This window comes from Chroicocephalus ridibundus, chromosome 4 (assembly GCF_963924245.1).
Source record: "Chroicocephalus ridibundus chromosome 4, bChrRid1.1, whole genome shotgun sequence".
In the NCBI taxonomy this organism is placed as follows: domain Eukaryota; kingdom Metazoa; phylum Chordata; class Aves; order Charadriiformes; family Laridae; genus Chroicocephalus; species Chroicocephalus ridibundus.
The window spans coordinates 66,075,442-66,100,577 of record NC_086287.1 but is presented as its reverse complement, the minus strand read 5'-3'; the positions used below and the strand labels follow the sequence as shown (position 1 = coordinate 66,100,577).

The window sequence follows — 25,136 nt, the reverse complement described above, 5'->3', positions numbered from 1 at the left end:
TGTGCTTTCAGATGAAGCCACTCCCATAAGGGAAATAGTATTGTACAGGATGATCTGGGGGGGTTGTTATCATTCAGTAGAGACACCAGTAAATGTGAAGTACACAGCAGTGCTCCCGAGCCCCCTCCTGCGTAGGAGTTCTACCAGTTTATAACAGTCAAAAATCAGGCCTGTGGATGGTGGATACCTTTCCATTCCTGGCACATGTGTCCTTCCTACCACCTGCCCGATGCACCAGCTGGCCCAGCTTTGTTTAGTGCATCTTCCTGTCCACTCTCAATTTGTCCCATCTGCTTTCCAGGAGGAGCTCTCCTCTGCGTAACCCTGCCTGTCACAGCAGATAACGATGCTCTTTTCCCCAGGAGACAGATGGAAGAGAGGGAAGAGGGAGGCATCTCAGACACGCTGTCGTGGTGTCATAAGGGGCTGGGTGTGATGAGCTGGTGGAGAAAAGGGCTGTCTGACACCAGGGCTTCGCCAGCCGGCAGGAAGGCACCAGCGGGGACCCTCTGACTCATTCCCTTTGTGGGGAGTTACAGGAGCATATGAGGGGATATCCAGCTGATGCTCAGGAGAGAAAGGGAGGAAAAAAACGAGCCTGATGAAGTGACAGTCCCAGCAGAAGCAGAATTGCAAGGTTGCTTGCAAGTAGGACAAGTTTGGACACTAGGGATGACCTGCAGACATCACATCTCCTTGGAAATGGCCTGGATACAAAACCACATATTAACTCCTACAGTAATAGAGCATTGTGCCAGGGGCTTTATTTTCCTACTCAGAACATAAACAAAGAACATCCTGGCTTCAAGCATAGCATTAAAAAGGGATGGTGAACACTCTCCCACGATGCATGCAGCTAATTTTACAGTAGGGGGAAATGTATTCCTGCTCCCAGCTGGTGAGGAGTTCAGCCAGAGCAGTTGATGGCCTTCAGATTTTATCCTTGCTGGAATAATCCCGGTTTCATAACTAAGGGATATAGCTGACAAATTTCTCAATTTGCAGATTAAAGAAAGGTCAACACCAGCTTAATCTGCTGCTGCGACAGGTTAGGAGACAGAGTAGCTTGTAAACAGTATGAAATTAATACGCAGATTTCTATGCCTGCAATCCAAAGAAAACAGAAAGGGGGGACCAAAAGCCTGCCAAGCAATTGCCAAATATTTCCTTGGAAAAATCAAGATAGGAATGTAGTAGGGAAAAATCAACAGTGTGCAAACTGTGAGGGATCAGATCTACCCTTCCCAAGGACGGGCTAGGGGCAGAGAAGGCTTTTGGAACAGGCCTTTGCAAGTCCATGGCCCACCTGAACTCAAAGAACCAGAGAAGAGACCTCAGTGGAGCTCTGCTGGCTTACAGTGGCCAAGGGCTTGGGTCTGCCACCCCACATATCACCCTTCGTACTTACAGCAAGGCATGGCCCATGCGGGGGTGGCAGAGATATTATGGATGTTACTGGAGGAACATCCATAACATGTTGGTCTTACTGGAGGAACTCCAGCAGAGATTTTTAAAGGAAACAAGAGAGATGCAGTCTTGTGCAAAAAGAGGCGGTAAATATCTGGTAAATGTTTCTGCTTTCTTTAAACCTTCTTTCAAAACACATTTAGGCCTTAACAATAGGCTTCATATTTTGTTCAGGATTCAAATACGTGTTTTCTTCCACTCCACCCAATTAAGGGTTGCTGGAATTTCTCCCATTAGAAAATACTCTATTATGTGCAGATAAATGGCACAGCAGATTATGTTTGGGGCAGACTGTATTAGGTTACTTAGGAAATTATGGCTCAGGAGCACAGCTTGACTTCTGTAAAACTGCACTCAAGAATGAAATGTTATACAGCAGGGCTGCACACCTCATGGCTTCTATAAACCAACAGCAAAGCACAGTAGAGGTTTCTGGCATACCTTCATCCCTCTGTCCTAAAAACCTGTGTGTGTCATTCCCACCCTCCACCTCCCCTACACTCTCCATGCAGTTCTCCATACCAGGACCTCCTGATGAGTGTCCTCTTATTTCCTAAACCTTCTACAGACCAGTTACCATCACAAGCAGGAGGCTGGCTGTTTTCCTAAACCCATTCACCCTTTGCAAACTGGATGGTGGAAAATGTCCAGCTTGTCTTCCAGCACATCTGCATTGCCCAAGAACACATTGCACCACCACAGCAGCACAGCATTAAGCCTCAGCTACTCAGTCCTGCTGAGAGGCTCATTTTGTCCAGATATGCAGAGCACTGCAGAAGGTCAGCTCACAAGGCCAAGATGGCACTTCCACAGAGCATGGCATTGCCCAGGATGAGTGGACAGGTGGCTCATCCATAGTCCACTGCTTGCTACTGCCTGGTCTCGACTGCCCTTACATCTCAGTAACATCTCTCTTACCGTTTCCCATTCTCTCTCGGTCTGGAGATCCGGCTTCCGTCTCTACATCATCTGCAGCACTCACATCCCCACTGTGAGTGCTGGCGCCAGGCCCCACATTTCTGTTGGCGCCAGGCTCCCTGGCAATACCCACCCCACATCACACTCTGCACCTCATATCACAGCACTTGCCAGAGGGAGTTTCTCTTAAGCTAGTCAAGGCCTAAGGAATGCAAAGTCAGTACTTGATGGTGAAAGTACATTCTGCATCACACCATCTCACACACAGTACATTTGGGGTCTAGCACGCCCACTTAGCTCCCCTTGTGGAAACAGCTATTAACTGAGATAGATAATGGTCCTTCTTTTTTCTTTCCTGCCTTGCTAAAAAGTTGTAACAACCTCATGGTTGAGCAGAACAGCAGAAGTGGTGCACATTGCTCATGGAAATTAAACCAGAAAATAAACAAGCCAACCCACAGCAGGAGAGATGTGTCAGCCCAGAAGACTTGTTCTCCTCCCTTTGCCTTGGTCCAAACCTGACAGTGTGAGCTAGGGAGCTAGGTGCCACCACTGTGCAACTGGAGCAACACTCAGAGAGGGCAGATTCATGGCCAAACGCCTTTTCCTCTGGAGAAATCAAGATTTCTCAAGTGTTAATCGAGTTTTCCACCCATGAGCTGATAACACTGCACATGAGCAAACAAACATCAGCACTTTTGTCACTACCTTGCCCTGTTATCACCACCCATCCACACAAAACACTACTGGCAAAGAGTGCCAGCCCTGAGAGGCAACAGTTACTCATCTCTGATGATGGGGTAAAGAGGGAGAAAGACAGGAAAAAAGACATGCGCACAAGTCTTGAACACGTTAGACTTTGGGACAATGGGTGGCTGTCCCCATTTGGGTTGCCTGGAAAATTGCCTCACATAAAACTCAACCCTGCACCTTCAGCTTTCTCCTTAGCTTCAGTCCAGCTTTTCAATCCTATAAAACAAGAAAAACCACTCCATGCCAGCTTATTCCTCCTTGAAACCAGCATCGGTTACACCAGTGTAAATCTCTGCTTTACCCTGCTAAAAAATTGAGTTTGCAGCACAAATATGGGATATGGGATCTCCCTGCTGCACTGCTAGAATCGGATTGGTGAGATTTTGGGTCTCAATAGCTCGTTTGGTGAAAAGCTCAGGCTTGAGACTTGATCAACCCCAATGTTTGGAATTCTGCCAAATTCAGACAATAATTTTAGCTAAGAAAAAAGATTTTGTGGAAAAGGCTTACATTTACTGCACAGTGGTTGTGGCAAACTGCACTGCAATTTGTTTATGTTCAAACAGTGTCTTTTGCCAAAGCTGACTTTTCATAACAGCAGCAAGTAGTTACCAAAGTGGAGTGAAAGGAATTGGCAGGAAGAGAATTAAACACCTAGGATTTAATAAAAACAATTTTTGTTTGTTTGTTTTCCTGAGGAAATTGAAAATTCCTTATCCCAGGCTGACCTGCAGAAATACATATATTTTTAATTCATTAATTCAGTCTGCGAACCAGAAAGAGAGAAGGGAGCACTCAGTAGAGCAACAAGACACCCAGCTAGGCTTGAGAAGCAATCCAAGCCCTTTGTTGGTGCAGAAGTGCCTCAAGGGACAGCAGCCAACTTTTAAAATAGCCCTAATTACCTTTGTATTTATAATGGGAAAACAGGTGGAAGTGGTCAGGAATCATAGATAGAAGCACAGCAGAGAAAAAGGTGATACAGCTGATTCTTAAAAGTCATAGAATCACAGAAAAAATCAGTCTGGATGGGACCTCTGGAGGTCTCCAGTCCAACCCTTGCTAAAAGCAGTGTTATTTCAAAGCTAGCTCAGGTTGCTCAGTTTTTTCCTTCTATCCACCCGTGGCTGACCAGAGGGAATAATCTCTTCTCTTGACTCACTGGCTTTGCTCTTGCTAATATAGTCCACACTGCTCACTCCAGCTCAACTTACTGACGACCAGAACTTTTGCACATCATTCTGACAAAACAATTGCACCATGTGTTTGCAATATACACACGTATGTTTGTGTGAATAAATGCATTATTCAGATTATGCTAGAAAAACTCTAATGAATTTTAAATGAATAAAGTCCAATAAGATCCTAAGACCTGCAAAAATTCTACTCACTACTATTCACTCCCTTTATAGGAAGTGATTTGCTTTCAGTGCCCCATAACATAGATTTTTTGCTTGCTTTCAGTGATCCACATGGCACCAGGGACATGCCACAGGGCAGGACCAGGAATGTCACGGGGAGGATGACTCAGGGCTGGAACAGGACAGCAGACCCTGGAGCCCTCCCAGGTGTCACGGACCCACAACCATGCCACATCCTCTCCCCAGCTCACTGAAATATGAGGCTCTCAGCAGGTGATGTTAGATCTGGGGGTCCCTGAAATGTGGTAGCATCTTGTGTTGAACACCCACAGTTCAACGCCACTTCAATGGCATGTCTTATAAAAACAAGTTTAAGACCGTCGATTTGTGAAAGAAACATTTGTTAGAAAACATATTCATTGCTTATTGTAGCTATACAAGTGTTATATAAAATGGATATGTTCCTTTGTAAGTGTGGAAAACAATGTTACCCCATTCTAAAATCTAGGGAGCTATTCTCCCAAATATTCTCCCAAAATCTAGAGAGCTATTAAAAAAATTGATTTTGTCCTTAACTAATCATAATGGTTGATAGGAGAAAGTGTATGTTTGCACTTGAAAACATTTAATAATGAAATATTCAGCACAGGAAATTTTTCATGCACTCTTTCTCTTCTTTGCCCCCTTTTATTTCTTTGAGCTTCTCCCTGCTCTGCAATATTAGACAGGGTCCCAAATCTCTCAAGCAACAACTGCACCACCAGCAACAAGCAGAAACTAAGAAAGCTGATTCCAGTTAATGTCACTCTGCTACCAGCTCAGCAAGATTTTGCTGTGGTGGGAACACAAGCTAAAACTTTCTAATCATGGGTGCCTGGAGTTTGCTCCTCTAAATAAAGTCCTTTCTGTAATAGGGATGTAGGATTCTCAGATGACAGCAACTGGAAAAGGAGTTAAGCATTCCTAGCACTTCAAAATCTCTTGCCATTTAGGTTGAGTCAGCAAAGCACAGAATATCAAGCTTATTTTAAGCATCCACAGAGTTCTATTTGAGACCTTATTTTCCTCTTTACATACAGACTGACATCTGTAAATATTGACAAACATGAAAATTGGGTCTTCATATTTTGTGAGAAAAACACTAGGCCGATCAAAAAGGAAACAACCATCTGGCACCACTCCTTCCAGATGTTTTCCTAAACGTTCTCCATTTTTTCTTCACAAATGTGTGTTTTCTCAATACTCAAAGGACTGCCACAATCCCCTCTTGTTTATCCATGCTCAGCTTCAGATTTCCAAGCCTGTTATTTCTTTCCCTTTTTTCTTACTTAATCTGCCATTCCTTTGGTCAGGGAGTGGAATCTATTCAACAAACAGTATTGAGTTTTTGGAAAGAATTTGCCTTTTATTATGTTTGGGTTCAAGGGGTTGTGGCTGGCTTGGCAGCAGCATTTGAAAGGACAGCTTGTTAATAATTTAAACCAACACATAGACCAAGGAATTTTGGAGATATCCATTCCACCAAGATGAATTTACAAAAGTCACTTGAATTGGGAAATAACTGTCAATGTTTGGTGGAATCTCTGATGGGATAGAAAATGAGTATGTTGTACCTGTGGAGTCACTATCCAAACAGATAAACTCTCACCTTTGTAACATATTAAAAAAATCTGTAACGTCATGGATCAAGTAGGTCCGGTATCCTGAACTGTTGCAGCTGTACTGACCTTTACACTGTGAAAAATGGAGATTATTTTTCAATCCAGGAAATTCACTGACTCTGTCTTACATCAGCAGCAGCTTTTGCTGCTGAGAAGGAAGATCACATATGTTGTATTTTATATTCATGAAACACCTTTAAATCCAATGAAAAAGTACTTCAGAGAAGGCTCTTCTGAACTCCATTGTAGCTGAATGCTTTACTGAGATCTTCAGGAAAGAGAAAGTCTTTTTTCCCAAACTTAATAAGCGAACTTTTATGAAAAATTGTTGCAACAAACAACAAATGGTAAAACTACCAGTCTCCTTGCATGATGATCTTTTGTGGACCCTGTGATTCCCCATTAATGTTGCATGCAGGATGAGATCCAGAGACTGGCAGAAGATGTGGCATTGGAGCAGATATATTGGAGCTGCAACACCCACTCTTGTTCTGAGGTGAGAATTACAGCCACCCTAACTCCCAAGAGAAATCTGAATGTACAAGAAATGCAAGAAAAGCCTCCAACCTACAGCAGAGCTAAGCAAGCAATCAAATAGGCCTTTCCTGAAGCTGGTTCTGACTTCAATAAATAAAATTTACACAGCTGGACACATACATTGCTGCCACCCAAATGTATCTCACAATGTGTATCTTCATGTTATTTTCTTGATTTTGGTACAGAGGGGATGATACATTTTTCAGTGGCTATTACACGTTTAAATGATTTCATATTAGCTGAATCCCTCTATCATTCTCTGTCAATGCTTGAGAAGTGATCTTTTTGGCAAAGAAATGTTTGCCAAGGCCAATGACAAACATGTATGTATCAGCATCTAGAAAAAATTGTTCAGTTCTGAAGAAAAGGATCTGGGGGTCTTGGTAGGCAGTAAATTATCCATGAGCCAGCAATGTGCCCTTGTCGCAAAGAAGGCCAATGGCATTCTGGGCTGCACAGGGAAGAGTGTGTCCAGCAGGTCAAGGGAGGTCATTCTCCCCCTCTACTCTGCACTGGTGAGGCCACAACTGGAATACTGTGTCCAGCTCTGGGCTCCCCAGTTCAAGAGAGACAGGGAACTACTGGAGAGAGTCCAGCGTAAGGCAACAAAGATGATTGAGGGATTGGAGCATCTCCCTTATGAGGAAAGGCTGAGAGAGCTGGGACTCTTTAGCCTGGAGAAGAGAAGGCTGAGGGGAGACCTTATTAATGTTTACAAGTATCTAAAGGGTGGGTTTAAGGAGGATGGAGCCAGACTCTTTTCAGTGGTTCCCAGTAACAGGACGAGGGGTAACGGGCACAAGCTGGAACATAGGAAGTCCCGAATCAAATATGAGGAAAAACTTCTTTACGGTGAGGGTGAGAGAGCACTGGAACAGGTTGCCCAGGGAGGTTGTGGAGTCCCCTTCTCTGGAGACTTTCAAGACCCGCCTGGATGCAGCCCTGAGTGATGTGCTCTGGGCAATCCTGCTTTAGCAGGGGAGATGGACTAGGTGATCTCCAGAGGTCCCTTCCAACTCTGAAAATTCCATGATTCCATGAAAATAAGCACTGAAGGTGGCACAATCAAGTATGTATAAAATTTACACATGAAGTATGTATAAAATGTGTTTGCTCATTCCTCCAATCAAGCATCCTCATTAAATAATCATGTGACTCATATAAGAGGCTACAATTAAACAGTACAGGTCACATTTCAAATATTCATGATCAGTCCATAGAGCCTAAATATAAAGGGAATCATTTCCAAATTTGGCTCATGAGTCGGTCTGAGGAAACGCTGTTTGCTCACTGATATTAACACAGCCAGGAAGATGTGCTATATTTTTCAAAACTACTTTCATTGATTGTTTCCTCATCCTTTTGATGAGGAAATTTTTAGTTAAAAGGATTGGCTGTGTTTTCCCAGTCATTGCAGTAAAACTGGACTATTATCTTTTTTTCTTTTTTTCTCTTATTAAAACTGTTACCAAGCAAATGTATTTTTGTTTTGGAAAACATTAAAACCAAGTATCAAGTATTTAACATTTCTTTTTTTTTTTCTCTGATGTCATTCTTACTGCTTTCACCGTTTTGTGGGAGGGCGATAGTGACTCTGTATATAACCAGTGCAGAGTTACCCACAGCACTGAATAGAAGTGGTGAACCCAAGGTCAAAGCAGAAGCTGAAACAGCACTTGTGCTTTACAGCCTCACTCTAGAGAGGATACACCTCAACAAACACAGCTCTTTTCACCTTTTCAGGGTGTCGGGGTATATTTCTACAGCTCATGACTGCCTGGTTCAACCAGCTTCCCCTGTAAGATGCTCCAGCCGCCTCTCATCCTGACTCCCAGCATACTCACGTAGTCCGCTCTGGCTTTTGGTACCAAACATTTTACAAAGGTATTTAATAAGATGGGCTCCAAGACTGCCTGAGGAGCTGCACCGGCAGCTCCCATGCTGCCTGAGCATTTTCCTTTCAGCATAAGCTGTCTGCTCTTTAGGTAACATGCATCATGCCATAGCTGTATTGCCTTCTACCCTCTCCAGCTCAGACAGCAATTTTCCATGTAGTACTGGGTTTTACACTTCACTGAAACACAGTCAGAAAACAATCAGTAGCTTACTGAAGTAAACTATTAGGTTTGTCTTCACAGTCTACATTTATAAATCAATGATGCATTTTTCTGGTTTTCCTTTACCTTAATGTTCATAACAATACTGATTAGATCAAATTATTAAGACTGTACTTACTCTATATTTTTCCTTTTCCTACTTCCTTCAATGCAGGCACTACGCTGTTAATCTCCTACCATCACTGCACATTTCATCTTCTATAATTTCTCCCTGCCAAACCTGCATTTATTAAGAATCCTTGTTATTATTGTTTTATGCTGAAGATTATTCATTGATTGTTGCTGAAGTTCATCCAATTTAAGCCATTGGATGCTATCTTTAGGTTTGTCTGCAGAAGTCATTTCACGCCCCAAGGAAAGCAGGGCTTTTCCTGCAAAACGAACCAAAAGCTATTTTTCTTTAAAAAAATAAATTACCATCAAAAGACACCAAAGCACAAAAATATCATCCATTCCTACTTTTCTGTGACTCATGGTTGGTGCACACTTTCAAAGGGTAACAGAAGAAGCTGGAACAGAATAGAGACCAAACTAAGATGGGAAAAGAAGAAATTTATGTATTTCTTGCTACCATCCCTCACCTTATAGACTTCCCCAAAAAGGGGCCAGAAAGGCCTGAAAGACATCATCTAGCTCCATCACTGGCCCCAGGCAGCAGTACCACTTCCTGTGTCATCTGAGAGATGTCCTTCTGCACTACCTGTACAGCCCTCCAGCAATGGAGCTGCAGCCACTGCCCTCACAGCAACCTGTTTCTCTATCCTACATGTCTACATTCTCCAAATTTTTTTTCCAAATGACCAATCTGAATCTCTTGTGTTGCAACTGAAGCCACATTCATTCCTGACCATCATGGACCTGGAGATCAGGTTAACTCAGGCTCGTTGCTTGGACTTTCATGTACTTGTGAGTACTCTGCTCTTGTTCTGTCCCCCGGTGATTCTCTGCTTTAGCTTAAACAAACCTAGTCCTTTGAGTCTTCCCTCCTAGATCATGTTTCCCAGACATCTGATCACTCTGATTGCTCTCCTCTGAACTTTCTGCATTTCTCCTGAAGTGTTGTGCTCCATATTGGACACCACACTCCGCCCCAGGCCATTTGCTGCATCATGCACACGAACCCCACATCGCCATATCTCTTTGTGGCGTCTGCTGTTTAGCAACAGCAAAACAGCACAAGCTTTGCAGCCTATGGTGGCTTGCATGTGTCTTGTGACCCTTAACACCCTGATCCTTCTCTGATGGACTCATCTGTGGTTTCCCATCCTGTGTTTATGAAATTGGCTCTTCCTGCTGAGGTGCCCTGTCCCTGCTGAACCCCTTCCTATTTATTCATATCATTTATACGGATGGCCAAGATCATTCTGAGTTTTCATGGTCTTCCTTGTATTTTCCCAGTGCAAGATGTAGGAGCTGGGAGAGGTCGGCCAGTCTCCAAGGCTCTGGAGAGAGAAGACAGCACAGCAGGTCCTGCTGTGGCACAGCACTCCTCCTTCCTTGGTGAAAGGTTGAACAAATTTGTCTCTGCCTTAAAGAATAGGGATTTTACACCCTTCCAGTTGAGTAAAAGAAATAATTGAAAAAGTAAAATGCATTCAAAAGCTTTTTTTAAAGAGAAATTCTATTAATAGCTCCAACTAAACAAAGGGTGGGGGAAGATGGTTTTGCTAGGAAAGGCTGCCTCCAGAGCTCATGAATACAGGAGAGGTGGACAAGAAGGTACCTGCTGAGTTTCTAAGCTTAACCTCCAACCACTACAAGCATCACATTACCCTCCATAAACTGATGCGAAATCCATCACTTGAGAAATCCAAACTCTAGAGAGTAGTTTGGATTTCTTTTTCTTGATATTAGTTTTTCTCTCCATCCTGAGTTCCTCCCCTCCCCAGCCTGAATTCTCCCGTCCAATTTATACAATTTTATCCTTGTCCCTACACTGACTTTCAGTGTAGCTCGTTTCTCCTGGCTGTTTGCCCCAAGCACCAGGAGCAAATACTGCTCTTCCTCTCAACTTTCTGTCAGACAAGGTTACAAATCAGATCCTCTAATCCATCTTCTCAGAAACTGGCTTGTACCTGGCACAGCAGAGCAGTTGTGACCAGAAACCTGAGCAAGCAATCCTGCAGGCAACATGGTGCTTTGCTCTCATCTAGCTTTTTCATATCTAAAGGCCACAAAAGCCTGGGGCACCTGGGCAGGAGCAGAAGACTCCTAGGAAGCCTTGGTTCTTACCTACTCCGGCGCTTATCACCATCCAACTAAATCAGTCTGAAATTGCTTGAAAACTTCTGGAACAGCCCTTTTTTTTCTAAAATGCTGGTTAAAAAACACAGCACAGCAAGGCTGAGGATGCAACTGTAATTGCAGCTCCAAGTGCAGGGTCAGGAAAGGGAACCTGATGGCTTTTAAAGACTTCAGTTCCCATCATGGAGAAGCCTGCACTGCTTTCTGCCCACACACACTGAGAAGGGGAGGGTGTTTAAAAAGAAGTTCTTGTATAGAGCCTGAGAAGAAAGAGTCAGATTTGCTGTCTTCACTGGCTTTCCTTCCCTTGCTGGGCAGCAATAGGCGAGTCACGTCTTTAAGCAAGTAAAGGAGGGAACACTATATAATTATTTGAATCCAAGGACGCTGGGCAGCTGCTGGGTTGGGAACACTGGTAGCTTCATGCCTTCTTCACCACATGGGTGGCAAAGTCATCTGCCGTAAAGAGAGATTATAGTGCAGCAGCAATTAGATGGGCTGGACCAGGAGGCAGTTTCATTTTCACCAGTGACAGAACCAAGGTCACTTGCATTAAATAGGTGCTAACAAATCCTACTTGCTAGTGCACTAGCTCTCAGATTTAATGGGCATTTTCAAGTTGATAGTAAAGTGTGTTAATGTTGTTGCTCTTCAGACAGCAATGGCAAAGAATAAGTTGTAAACGCAGGGCTGAAATTAAGCATGCTGACTGCAGTTGTGGTTTTCCTGACGTGAGCTCGAAGCGGAGCTATTGCAAAAGAAATTCTGTCCTATGGGAAAATTTCATATTATTTTCAATTTTCTTTTCATCTCAAATGAAGGGGAAACAGAAAACCTTTCTATGGAAGAGAAAGCTCCACAGGAAAAATGTTTAGAAATGTTGAAACACATTGCTTCAGCAAATTTAGCAATGTCAGTAGAGACGGCAAATAACACATGGTATTCCCTCTATGTTGTTCAGCTGGAAGGGTGAATGCCTTTGCAAAACATAACTAAAGATCCTTAATATGAGTTTAAAAGTGAAAAATGGGTGGAAAAAAACCCTCTATCTTCATGCACATAAGTAAAAATAGCTGGCCTACATTTTTCAGGAGAGAGGAATGACTTTTTGGAGTCTCAGCCTGAAAGGCCCCACAAACTGAGTCACTGGTAATGAAGCTGAGACCCCTTTGGAGCAGCCTGGTACTGCCTGGGTCTTAGCAGACACAGACCTAGTTCAAATGCAGCTGCTGGGGACTATTTGTAAGACCCTTCACTCCACTGTGCATCAGTTGTCCCATCAGCAAAATAGTAATAAAGCTATCTACTTCCTTACACCTCTCCAAAATGCAACCTAAGGAACGAGAGCTTAGTCTTGCATTCTGTGCTTTTCACCATCTCTTGGAAAGCAAAGGATGATGTTGGCAGAGAGCTGGCCAAGAGAAAGCAAATAGAAACATACACACGTTATAAAGCAAGGCTCCAAGTACTACAGTCTTGCTAAACTCCTAGTCCCAGTAAATACCAAAGACCCAAGTGGGTTATGGGCAGGGGAAGGGGAAAACTGACTCCTAAGAAAGTACTGGAGGACGTGACATTTCCATTTCCAAGATGTTGCTGATATGCTGAAAAATGCCTTTTCTGCCCATTTAGAACAGCTGGAACTTTGCTAAAATCAAACCCTCCCTGTGAAATATTTTTTTTGCAAATCAGCACATTCTGCAGCATATTTTTCTTCCCTTGGTGGGGAAGGACGTATCAGGAGTTACTACCTGGCTATGATGACACTTCACAGAAACAGTCAGAAGAAATTCCTGAAATCCTTATTGCTGAAGCTCAGGTTTTGATCGATATAGCAGAGGGACCATGTCCACTCGCTGCTAGCAGCTGCAGTCAATTATCTGCAGGCTAAGATGGGAAAACATGTAACATATTTTATGCAGATGTCAGACTAAGAGAACAAGTAGTAGAAGAGGGAACAACCAAAGCTGCACTTCTGGAGCCAGTTCACAGAACCGTGTAGAAACAGTTCAAACCGTGCAGATCGCATTAGAAATAATCTTGATGACAAAGGAAAAAGAAACGAAGCTATTCTGTGCATCTTCCTACTCTTTAGGGCACAATCAGAGTACAGCTTCAACATTGCTATTAGCATTCCTCCACCAAAGAAATCTCAGCAAAGCATTGAGCTCACATTTTTAAAGATGATGCTGGAAAGCTTCCCAGATTATATACTTTCCTCTTTAATTTATACCTCTGAGGATAATGCTAATCAAGGAGGCAGTGAAAGTGGTGAAACATCCTTGGACCCAGGTTGATTTATTAACAGTGGTTGCATTATTCTCACTTGGAGAATGATGCTAGTATCCCAAGCTTCTGAAAAAAAAATCTTGTTTGCTGGTAGGTTATCAAATACAAGTTGACAATGTACTTGCACAGCAGATATGCCTAAGTGCATTGCACAGTATGATTAATCTGCAAAATATCTAGCATACTAGATGCTTGATTTAAAGTAGGTTAGAAGAACAATTCATTAAAAGCAGCAGCAAAAAGGGGAAAAAAAGAAGCCCAAACTCTGAAATCTCCTACTGGGAATGATATATTTTCTTTTCACTCTTTGTTCAGCCTTCCCTACTCAGGTTGCTTTTGAATAGAGTTTGGATAGCAAAGGGATGGTCAATCATGTAAAAATACATGTAGCTAGATGAATATTACAAATGCCATCTTCATGGCCTAGCAGATCTACCAAATATTCCAGGGATTATACACGGTCTGTTTACCATGTCCAAACTGAGAGCAGATTGCATATATTTTACACAGCATAAATCCTCAAGCCTGTCTCCTTCGCTCTGACCTGAACCTCTACTACACAGCAACCGAATTATACAGGCTAATGTCAGAAAGGCTTTGAAGAAAAAAAAATCCCAAAGTGGGAACTGGCTTTTACCACTCAAATGATCCACTCTTATGTCCAGCAGTATTTTTTAAGGTAGGAAAAAAACAAACAAACAAACAAACAGAAAAAATTGTGCATGACATGGCAATTCTAAAGCAGAAGAGAGAACTTTGCAGGCCAGAATTAGTGCTTTTAAAATGGAATTTATGTGTATTTGGAATAAATGTCCTACTATAAAACCAAATGTAGTCAACTTACATTTCTAAACACTGCTCCCAGCCAAATCAAGTGAAACATATGAATGGGTTTGGAAATAATTTGAAAATATATACACTGCTTTCTAAGATTTCACTATTTTTTTAAATAGTGATTTTAATCCATGTATCTCCTGTGGATTTTTTTTTTTTCTGATGGCAAATTTCTCAAAAAAAATAAATTTCAGGAAATTCAGTTCTTTTTTCCTGGCATCAGCAGAGACACGTATGCATTTTCAAAGGCAGAGTTCCTATTTCACCCATGTAAAGTAACCCAGTTTTTACTCAGTGACTCCACGTCTGTGCATGCAATTATTTGCTTGCTTGGCTTTTCAGTCCTGCATGCAATGTACCCACATTAAACACACATGAGACTTTTTAAGTAGAGCATTAGATACCACCTACTAAAAATCTACTCCAAATCGTTCAGTGATGTTAAAATCCTATCTTGCCTGTAACCAAGATGCCACTTACCAGCCATTTTGATATAAGGATTTTTGATCAGTGAAAGCGATAAACCCTGTTTTCTTACATAAACGTGTTCAGAGGAGGTTGACTCCTCTGGGACTTCTCCCGACTCTCACACAGCATCTTGGAGCTTTGCCTTTGGGCCCAACACCTTTCCTACAAACTAATAATGGTCTCAGAATCACAGATGACACACAGAGAATTTCAACATAACCAGGAGGTCCTGAGAAAACAATTCTATATTCAGATACAGTAATACTTTTGCTAGAGCAATAGAGAAAACAGCAACAACATGAATGCTGCATTATGGCTTTTTTAAAGAACTGCAAAAGCTGCAAAAGAGAGGAACCGGCCTCAGCTTTAGGTCAGCCCCACACCAAAGGAAACTGTCTCAATTAAAGTTTAGCGCACAGCAATATTGCAGTTTAGAGTATCTATCTGGTCCATGATGTTAGCAAACATATATAAACCTTTGCAATAAAAAGAAACAAAACCCCCCAAAATGGCAAATGTGGTACATCCTAAAACAGAGCACTAACTAGAGATGAAAAACCGGTGAGCAAAATTGGCATCCACATTTTTATAACTTTTATAAGGGGTGGGAAAAGGCATTTGCCCTTTTACTACAATCAGTCTGCAAATAACGTATGATTACTGTGCATAACATATAGCTACACCCGCACAAAGACCAGTTAAGCCTCCAGTTCAGCCGAAGTGCACATTTAATTTACAGCGTGTTGCATTGCATTTCGTTGCTGAAATCAACAGGAATGAAAATATCCTGAAATGCAAAACATTTCCTATGCATATGAGCAGCAAGTGCATCTCTTTTGCCTCTAAATTAAGGACACCAAGGGAAAAACCTAATTAAGACTTATTGTAATTCAGACCCCCCTGTATATCAGTGGTCCATGGAGAGATGGTACCTAAGAAATCTCATTACACCCTCCCACAAAGTTCAGTAGATCAGAGAGAAGACGAGATGCTGTGCTCCCTGAGTCTGTCGGCTACAGGTTTTCACCTTCCGCCCCGGCTGTGGCCTCGGTGCACATTCCTTCCACAAGGAGGGGGACCCGAATACAGTTGAACACTATCACAGTGGTGGCAGACTTAGAGTGACTTTTCAGCTTTGCTCAGGATCTAGCCCTTTGGCCTGCCAATGACCTTGGGATTAAAAGTATTTCCAAACAGAGCTGCTCTGCTGGCTATGTGTGTGTTGGGCTGAGGGATCCCCTACCTCCCTGGCATGCTGTCATTGGTAGGTGTAGGCATCCTCCCTACATCAGCTTTGCTACCTCCAAGTTGGGGGGCAGGATTAGGCCTGTAAAAGGCACAACTCTCTTGCTGATTGCAAGGCATAAATGCAGTCTGTTCCTCCACCAATTCCTTTACAGGTACCCCCGAGTGCTTTTGGGAGTAGTGTGTAAGGGGGCAGGCTCAGCAGAAGAAAATCAGTACCAACTCTGACAGCTCAGGCTGTCTGCAGTGCCTGGTTACACAGCTGTGCTGCAGAGGCTGCTCAGGGTGAGGATTTTTAGGCTGTTTGGTCGTATAGCCAGTGACTAACGCAGCACAGGCAGGGAAAGGTTAGAGATGTCATTCAGATTCATACCTTCTGCATTTGCAACTTTAAAATGTCCATACAAAGGCTGCTTCAATGGAAGGAGGAACAGCCTCCCTGGGCTGTGTTTGGGAGACAAAGCACTGCCAGCACTGGCAGCGAGAGGCTCCTGCCCAGCCCCATGGCTAGAGGCTGTGCCCTGGTGCCAGGGTTCCTCCTGCTCAGTCATGGGGCTCATCCAGAGGTGCCCGCATGTGCACCCAAGACGTGGACTGATATTTGCACAGAAAAAAACATCAGAGACAAGAGAAGCACAAGATCTCCAGGGTCTGGGAGCAGGAAGGTTTCCAGCCTGACAAGGCTGCCCCATACATTTGTTTTTTACTGGCCACAGTTAACAAACCCTTCAGTGTCTTTATATCTATGAACAATAAATCAGCTGCAGTTAATAAATTCAGCACTACTGAGAAATAAGATGTAATTCATGTCCTGAGCGGCACAGTAAAGCCTCGAGCTGACATAACTCTGCGGGTCTGCAGAGTCACTCCGGCGCAGAAAGCATCCTTTGTCAAGCATCCTCCTGTGCTCCGTCCTCACCTGCACCCAAGCAAACACCTTGCTGCAGCACCACATCCAGGACAGGAGTCACTGCTATGCAAAGGAAATGTTGGGAATGCTGCAGCTGTTAAAGGCAATCGAAATAATCTCTGAAGAACCAGATACCTTTTCTGATATGAGATCTCATGATAATTGGAGGCTGTATCAAGGGCAGGCGTCTCATTACAGCAGTGAAAGAAATATTCAAAGAACTCTTTTGACAGCTGTTATTTAAATAAAGATGGAAAAGCCCCCTTTTAAGGTATATTAAAGTATAAAGCCAATGCTTATGACATAACACCTTCATATTTGAAAGAGACAGCCTTATGAAGGCTGTAGTAATTTCCAACAATTTTTAGTCTCCCCTGGACACACACAATAGATCAAAATAAACAACACTATAATAATACTCATTCCAAGTTTTCAATGTCTTTAAATGTTAATTTTCACAGTGTTGTAATGAGATAGGTAAGTGCTGGTGTCTCCATTTTACACCCAAGTGACCTGAAGCTAATATGTAGTTAGAACCTGGTCTAATGTGTAATAAAGACAATTTATCCATGGTGTATCTTCAGCTTCATTTATCCCTAAATTCAGCAAAACACTTGCTCACCTTTATGCATATGCTTAAGACCATCTTAATATTTTTAAGCAGTTAAGAATGCGTTTATGTTCCATATAATTAGGATCTTAAATACTTTATTGAATCAAGGAGGACTGAAAGAGGTGATTAAGGTTATCTTGCAGGTGAGTGCCAAGAATTTATTCTCACTGTTGAAGGTACACAGCTTCTTAGAGGAACAGACTGACCATAAATCAGAAGTGTCATAAAAAACAAGAATACTAAATGTGGCGCGTGTTCCTGAGTGCTGAATCATGCCAAGTCTACAGCAACACATACATTTACTTTCCCTAAATTAGAAAACTAATTACAAATAATGCTTCATTATTTGAAACATGGTTTGCTATGTGAAGGTCTTCTTTTCTTTTGAAAAAAACCAACAAACACCACAAGAAAAACAAGAACCCCCAGAATTTTGTAAGCAACTCTGATCTGGCAGCAAGAGAATACAACATGAAAAACAGACACAAGGACATAAATGCTACATAAAAATGAAAAAGGCTTAGTACATACTTGGCCCATTTTAGAGGTACCAACTACTCAGGAAGGCAAGTGAGGGAAATTCCCGTCACCCATTTAAAAAACTCCATTCCCTGTTGATGATGTGGACCCACAGCACAACTCCTTGGGTATTTCAGGAAGTTTGAGCTAAAACACACGTGCACAAAGTAATTAGGTCTTGGGGCAAAATCAGGTCTTAGGGCCTAAAGCAGAGCCAAACGCTAGTCCTGAGCCTCGCAGGTCAATCCAGGCCATGCAGTTGGGCAGCCATTCTTTGATGGGACAGTCTGTGAAGACATGATAAACAGACCTGTGGGATCTGCCCAAACTTTTCCAGAAGGACTTGAGCCAGAAGCAGCACCCAGGTATTTGCAGCGGCTGCCATCCCCAGGCAGACTGAGAGCACATGCTTAGCGTGCATGTACTGCACACAACAGTTTTGGGGAGAAAAATAAGGTGTAAGACATGCCATTGAATGGGATTTCCAGAGCTGCAGAAAGAAAGAGGAAGATGTGCCTCCCAGGACCCTTACACCAGTGAGAGACAGTGAACCGCCCAGCCCAGGGAAGACATGCAGCCCAGGAAATACGGCAACACACATAACCCAATGCTTGCCGCAACTGGGGCATCCAAAGCCTCTCCCCTCCATGCCGTTCTCCTCCTCCCCAACCACTCCTCCTCAGCTCCTTGCCTATAAATAAAACATTTCATTACCAAGTGATGAAAATTAAAATAAGGCAGGTGAGTCACCCTCCCTGATACTACTCCTCTCTTTCATCTACCTCATCCTCTTCCTCAACCCATTTGCAGTCCTGAAAGCTGAACAAAATTCATAAGGATGGAAGTCAAAGCGGGGATGGAGCTATCTGCATCCCTGTGGGGAACAGGGCAAAGACAGCTGCATTTTGATCTGTATGGAGTTGAGAACTGCACTGCTGCACAGATTTTAACCAGGAGATTTTATGCACTTCCAATAGCACTTTTCACCCCCAGATGCAGAGCAATTGCTGGAGGAGCCTAACAGGAGCCATTGCGCCTAGTTTACACAAGTGGGAATGAAGGATGGTACATCAATATGAATTTTTTTTAGATGACTGGTTGTGGGCTGTGATGAAATGGCCACTTTGTCAAGCTTCATGAGAATTACAGGAACAGAAGGATCCAAGAAGAAATCTGGTATGTTTACATCCCTCTCTGCAAAATCTGGTTGTACTCACAAAACCCCAGGGAATGGGGAGAGCCTTCACCAAATGATCTCCATCACCTTCACTCACACCAGTATGTCAGAGGTTTTGAAAGACCAAGTTGGGAGCAGAGAAAAAATAAATTCAATTATTTAAATCAGGAAGGATTACAGTGTCAATAATAGAATTGGCATAAAGATATACTCTTCCAAAGTGAGCCTAAATCTGGCCTCAGTGGGCTAAATCTGAGCAAGATTGCCAGGCACTTGAGGACATATTTCCAAACAGCTGCTTAGGCTCCCCTGTGCCATATGCTTAGGTCAATGAGTCCACCCTATCAAGACTCTTTCCGCAGCAACTTGAAAAATCAGGTTTTGGAACTTGCCTTTACAGTGCACATGGCCTTGAGAAGTACATTGCCATGGATGCTTAGGGAGGGGGAGCTCTTGCTAAAGCAATACTTGGAGCAGGGTGGGGAGGCCACAAAGAGCAGCCGAGCCAGTTGCCTTGGGGAACCTGCTGCATTTGGTTGTGCTCTGACATCCCTGAAAAGCATCAGTGCCAAACCCAAGCAGTGCAGACATAGACATCCATACCCACCAGCGTGAACCGCAGGGCTCTCAAGCTGCCTGAAAACCATCAAAACCCTCTTTCATGTTGAAGTACAAAGCTACCAGTAACTCACCCTCTCCAGTAACTGGAGAGAAACAATAAACTGAGATTTACAGGTGAAGTATTATCAGTACAAACCCAGGCTTATGGTAGGAGTACCTCACTGCAGGGGGTTGGTGGGTTAGTTCACAGTGAGAGCATGTGGGTATACAGCACATGTTTTCAATCTCAACCTCTACAAATCATGTGAATTAGAAAAGTTTTTTTTAAAATGTCTTTACTAAAAACACTGAGCCTAGATAGTCTGTCCTTATCATGGAGCAGCAAGAGCCAGCACCACTTATGGTCTTGTGCAATATGTCCACAACCATCAGAGCATGCAGTGTGCCCGGGATTTGGTATCTCACTGCTCCTTGGCAGACAGAGGCTGCTCCTCAACTTATCTCCTTCATCCAAGCAGCTTCTAGTCCCTCCTTCCCACCTCGCCTTGCTGGCACATGCCACATGGGTGCCATTCAGTCCCATGATCATAGGACTTTCATGCCACTGAGCCACCCCAGGGGATCTCAACCAGCCCCTGGCTGCTGCTCCAGAAGCATGGTGTTGCCATGGACATGTCACATTTGTAATGCCATCTCCTGTGGAACTGGTCACCTCTCCTTTGGGCAGCTGGATCCCACCTGTGACCTGTCTTTGGAGGCAGCTGGAAATGGGCGAGGACTGCCAGGGATGTCCTGACTGCTGTGGCCAGTCTGAAGGCAAAGAGCATGCTGGCGTATCAGCAGCCAGGGCTCACTGGCAGTTCTTTCAACCTCAGCTACAAGGATGTAGGGCCATACCACTGCTGACTGTAAATCACCCTGCAGACATCCACCAATACACAAGGCTGCATAAAACTTCCCAGATCCTGAAACAGGAATCACCATTTGAATGAGCTCCTACCCTTTTTCCCCTCCTTTTCCCCCTAAACACACCTGCACCAAGGAAGTACTGTCCATTCTTACGTTTTGCCATTTCTCTAAAGGAAACCATATGTATTTATCCTGGGGAATGCCTGGGAGCGCGTGCAGTATTTTTTGAAATAATTCTTTTCAAGGAATTTAAATCACTGTTGATCTATAAAAATAAATAACACAATCTGTGACCAGATGGTGTGTTGGGTGACATGGGGCTCTCTTCACCAACATGCAACTGTTGGTGCTCACCAGCATTTCAGGACTGCTTCAATCTCCAGTCCTTGCAAGAGAGCTGCCTTCAAGATCCTCTCAACCTGAACCAAATTCATCTTTGGGAAGAAGAGAAACTCTCCATTGGAGGGAAATATTTTCGGCAAAACTCAGGGGCCAAGTATAAAAGCAAGAGAAATTGCTTTGTCTCTGTCCAGAAGCTACTGGGGTCAATTTCATTGTAGCTCTGAAGGAGGAAAAGCAGGCATGGGATCTGCAGCTCCTTATTGCCCTCACTTTGCTTGAGAAATCTCTGAGCCTTCTACTCCTTGTGGGAATTTTTTTTCTGCAGTCCAAATCATTGCCGATTTTGGTTGATCTGAAGAACGGGGAGTTAAATCCATTGCTTTTCATCATTCAGAAACCACTCACAAGGTTTTGACACAAGGCCAGTTTGGCTCAAAGCCAGGCCCACGGCCAGCTTGAAAGTATTCCTGAGCCTTTCAACAATCCCTGGCTGGTTTTCAAACTTAAAACAAAAGCTAAGTTCAGGGAAAGTTTGCAAATTTTTAGGTTGTATAAGAAAACTTCTGTACTGTTCGTGATAAATTTCCCACCATTTATTTTCAGTTATTTTCATGACGGGAGAATCTCTCAATCTCCAAACGGTGCTCTTGCCTCAAAGAGCATAACCATGTTTTTTACTAAAAGGACTGGCCTGAGAGGTGTGGAGGAAGATACAGAACGTGTGAAGAAACTACCTGGAAAGCATACCATGCAGTTCCCTCTTGTTTGGATGCATTGTTCCTTGTCTGAAGTGTCCCCAGGTGCCCCACTGTATAGGGAGCGTGGTACGTTTGTGGCAGTGTTGTAAGTTGCTGGAGTTAGGTATGTCCCGCTGGGTCCATTCCTACAGCCTAGGAACATGCAGGAATCCCCCCTCTCTGAGCAGGAGAATTAAAGAGTTTTCTGAAATACTTGACAGTTTTAGATACTCAGCAATATGACAGACCTCTTATTCAGCAACTTAAGAATATTTAGTCACACAGAGAGAACAGGGAAATTATTTACTTTTCCCGGTGAAGGAAGCAGGAGCTGTAGCTGTCTAGGTAACGTGGAAGAGAAATACAGGTGCTGCAGCCACAAACAGAAAAGGAGACTGCATGCGCACGACAGCACTGGTTGGGATGCTGCTCTGTCTGCCATGGTCAGCTCAGAAGACACACAACCACGTAACAGTTACTTTATTAAACAGGGAAAACAAAATGGGAAATGTTTAAAACACATTACTACTCTTACGATATTGCTAATTTGACAGTCTGTCGATCCATAGCTAGCAAATACCAAAAAAGGTCTGTATTGCTCACTTTATCTCCACCTTGCCACAGTTTGACACATGCAAACAAACATGTCTAAAGCCCTTTGCAGAGGATTCCAAAAGCCAAAAATTATTTTCATTGCTTCTCTTTTTCCTTTTCTTTCATTCTGTTTTTCTTGTTCTCTTTCTTTTTCTCTTTTTTTCTATTCTACATTCTATAAGACTGAATACACAGATCAGGTTAAGCCTGAAGAAGCCTTCATTACACATAAGCAGTATCACAGTCATTCAGCTTAATGAGGATTTACACAATTTAAGAGACCACCCCTCTTTGTTCTGTATACTAAGATTTGGCATGGCCATGTTTTCATCCATCAATGAACAACAAAACCTCACAAGATCCTTTCCTCCTCCTTCATGTCATTACACTGTTGAGGCAACCTGGAGACCCCAATCCTGCCCCTCTTCACACACACATACCTTGCACCTAGAACGGCCTTACATTACAAGCCATCTGCCTCTCTCTCCAGTAAAAAGTCACGTTTCACAACCTACCACTCAGATCAGCGAATGAGCAGCACATCAGCAGATTAGCTGCCTGCCCAAAGCTACAAAACAGCAAAATATTTCCCACATCAGCCGATGGGCATTTTACTACTGAACTCAGGAGCATCAAGCAGACAGAAAAGCACCAGGGAAACATCCATGTTGAGAGCGCACACATGCACAGATGCACACTGAGACACTGAAAAAAACACACAGATGGGTATAAGTGGAATAATACACGTAGTCACACAGACTGTTGTTTCTGGCCAGCTACTCTTTGTGCTGATTGACTGGAAGGGATTAGAAAGAACTCAGCCCCAAAACACAGCTCCTAATGCTCCTGCAGCTATTGCATAACCGAGACCGATTCCCGTCCCAAACCTTGACCCTCAACTTACTCAAAACAATTTTAATGCTGTCAGGCTGCATAATGGAAACATCTGCTTCCCAGTGAAGAGGAATCTAGACGGGATCCATCAGCTTCCCCAGAGCTAGGTTATTTGGTTATTTGGGTTCTCTGATGGGCTGCAAGTGTCACCAAGAAGGAAATAAAGTCATTTTTCCCCAAACATTTCTACCAGGAGCTACTGGAAGCTGAAACCTTCTGGGGCTCATTAATAGATATACACCTGCTGTTAATACACCCACTAAAGAAAGGAACCCTAAACCAAGGGAAATCAAATACATCCCAAAAGTAAACCTGCAGACTCCAGGTAAACTAAATGCACCTTAAGTTAAATACATCTAAAAAGGCCAAAGGAGAAAAACACAACAACTGAAAAGTCCACGATTAAATGAACGTGTCTCAGAAGCAAGCAAAAAAATATACTAACACTTCAGAATAGGCACTCCATTAAAAGCTACATGTTGAAATAACATAAGGGGCCATGCAGGAATTCCAGGTGCATGGGGAATAGCTGAAGTAACTCCTTTGAGATCTGTACTCCAGATGTGTACAGGTGTACAACAAATGAGGAGAGAGCCCCATCAAGTCAGGTGTCCTCCAACATTTGACTGAAATCTGGGTGCCCTGTGCCTAGCAAACTGCAAAGAGCTTTAGGGAACTTGGCTGGGTCCTGCATCCCCCCTCCCCCACATCAGCAAAAATGATTATTTGCAAAGGCCGCAATTGCTTATTTTCTGTTTTCCTATACGTGCTCACTAACTCGTTAGTAATGTTTCCAAGAGCCAGGCTGGGAGAAGAACCCGGGAAGGGACAGGGATGAGACAACCAGAAGATGCTGCTGCCGGGGCCCCTTTGTTGAGCATCCCTGGGTACCCCTTGCCTTTTACCTGGGGATGCAGTCGCCATGGCAACGGGCGGGTGTTCCCTGGCGGAGCCGAAAACCAGCTGTTCCCGCTGCTGAGCCCCATCTCCATCCCGCAGTGGAGCCCCAGCTGCATACTGGTCCACCCCATCCGCAGCCCAGTGCACCCCAGTGCCTGCCAGCAGCAGGTCCTGAGGGTCTGGTGGGGCTGTCATGCTGCCTGCAAGGCGGACGCTGGTCTCTGGCTCTCAGGCTGCAGCGGGAGCCACCAAAAAAGCTGCGGTGGCCACGGAGGGCTCGATGGTGCTGCGGCCGTGCTGGAGTCTGGCTGCGGGGACTCGGAGCTGCTGCTGCTGCTGTTGCTGTATCTCCACTAGCGCTTATTACGCAGGTGAAAATGGCTTGTTAGTTGGAGCCTTCCAGCCCTTGCGTCACCCTGTGGCTGGCATATCACAGGGCAGGAATCTGCCAGCCTGGCTGCTGCTTTCCCCCGTTTAACTGCTTCAGCAGGGTAGGCATCGGCTTGTGTGTATAAGGGAAGAAATGCCTCCTTACAGGCAGGCACACGCCTCCCTCTCCTCTCCTGCGGTCCCCCACACAGCACACATCCCCCTCCTCTGCATCCCCCCCCCTCTAGAGCATCCCACTGAGCGCTGCAGCCCAGGCACAGCAATGCACCCGCCATGGGAACGCCGCTGGTTCCTCCTGCACCTCCAGACTTCGTGGAGAGGGAAAGACAGCCCACAGCAAAGCATATCCTAAAAGCTCCCCATTCCCCTCTCTCTCTTCCAGCCCCCCGATGCAGCCGAAGAAGCCGCACTCTGCTCCCAGCACCTGGGTTTGTTTACCCAGTTGGCTCCTTTCTGTTTGCAGCCATGCCACAGAGATGATCACAGCTTATTGCATCTAAATGACACTTGTCAAAATAAACTCACAGCAGGTGTCTGTGTGCCTTTTTTTTTCTTTCCTTTTTTTTGGTGTGCCATTGTATTTGCTTGCTAACAGAAACAGCGTGAACTCTCAGAGATCCTTGCTGTTAGTGAGAGCAGTGGTGGCACGACGTATAGCAAAGATGAAAGTACAGGGCAGGATCTGTGACACTTCCC

At 43.9% G+C, this 25,136-nt stretch overlaps 1 protein-coding gene across 1 annotated transcript in view; it reads right to left on the bottom strand.

Moving 5' to 3' along the window:
- RTN1 (reticulon 1) overlaps nucleotides 1–24,584 on the bottom strand; it is a 116,695-nt gene extending 92,111 nt beyond the window's left edge. The window contains exon 1 of the mRNA XM_063333619.1: nucleotides 24,056–24,584. Within this exon, the coding sequence (XP_063189689.1) occupies nucleotides 24,056–24,245 (190 nt within the window). The 5' untranslated portion in view covers nucleotides 24,246–24,584. The remainder of the gene's footprint in view (nucleotides 1–24,055) is intronic.
- Nucleotides 24,585–25,136: the final 552 nt, after the last annotated feature.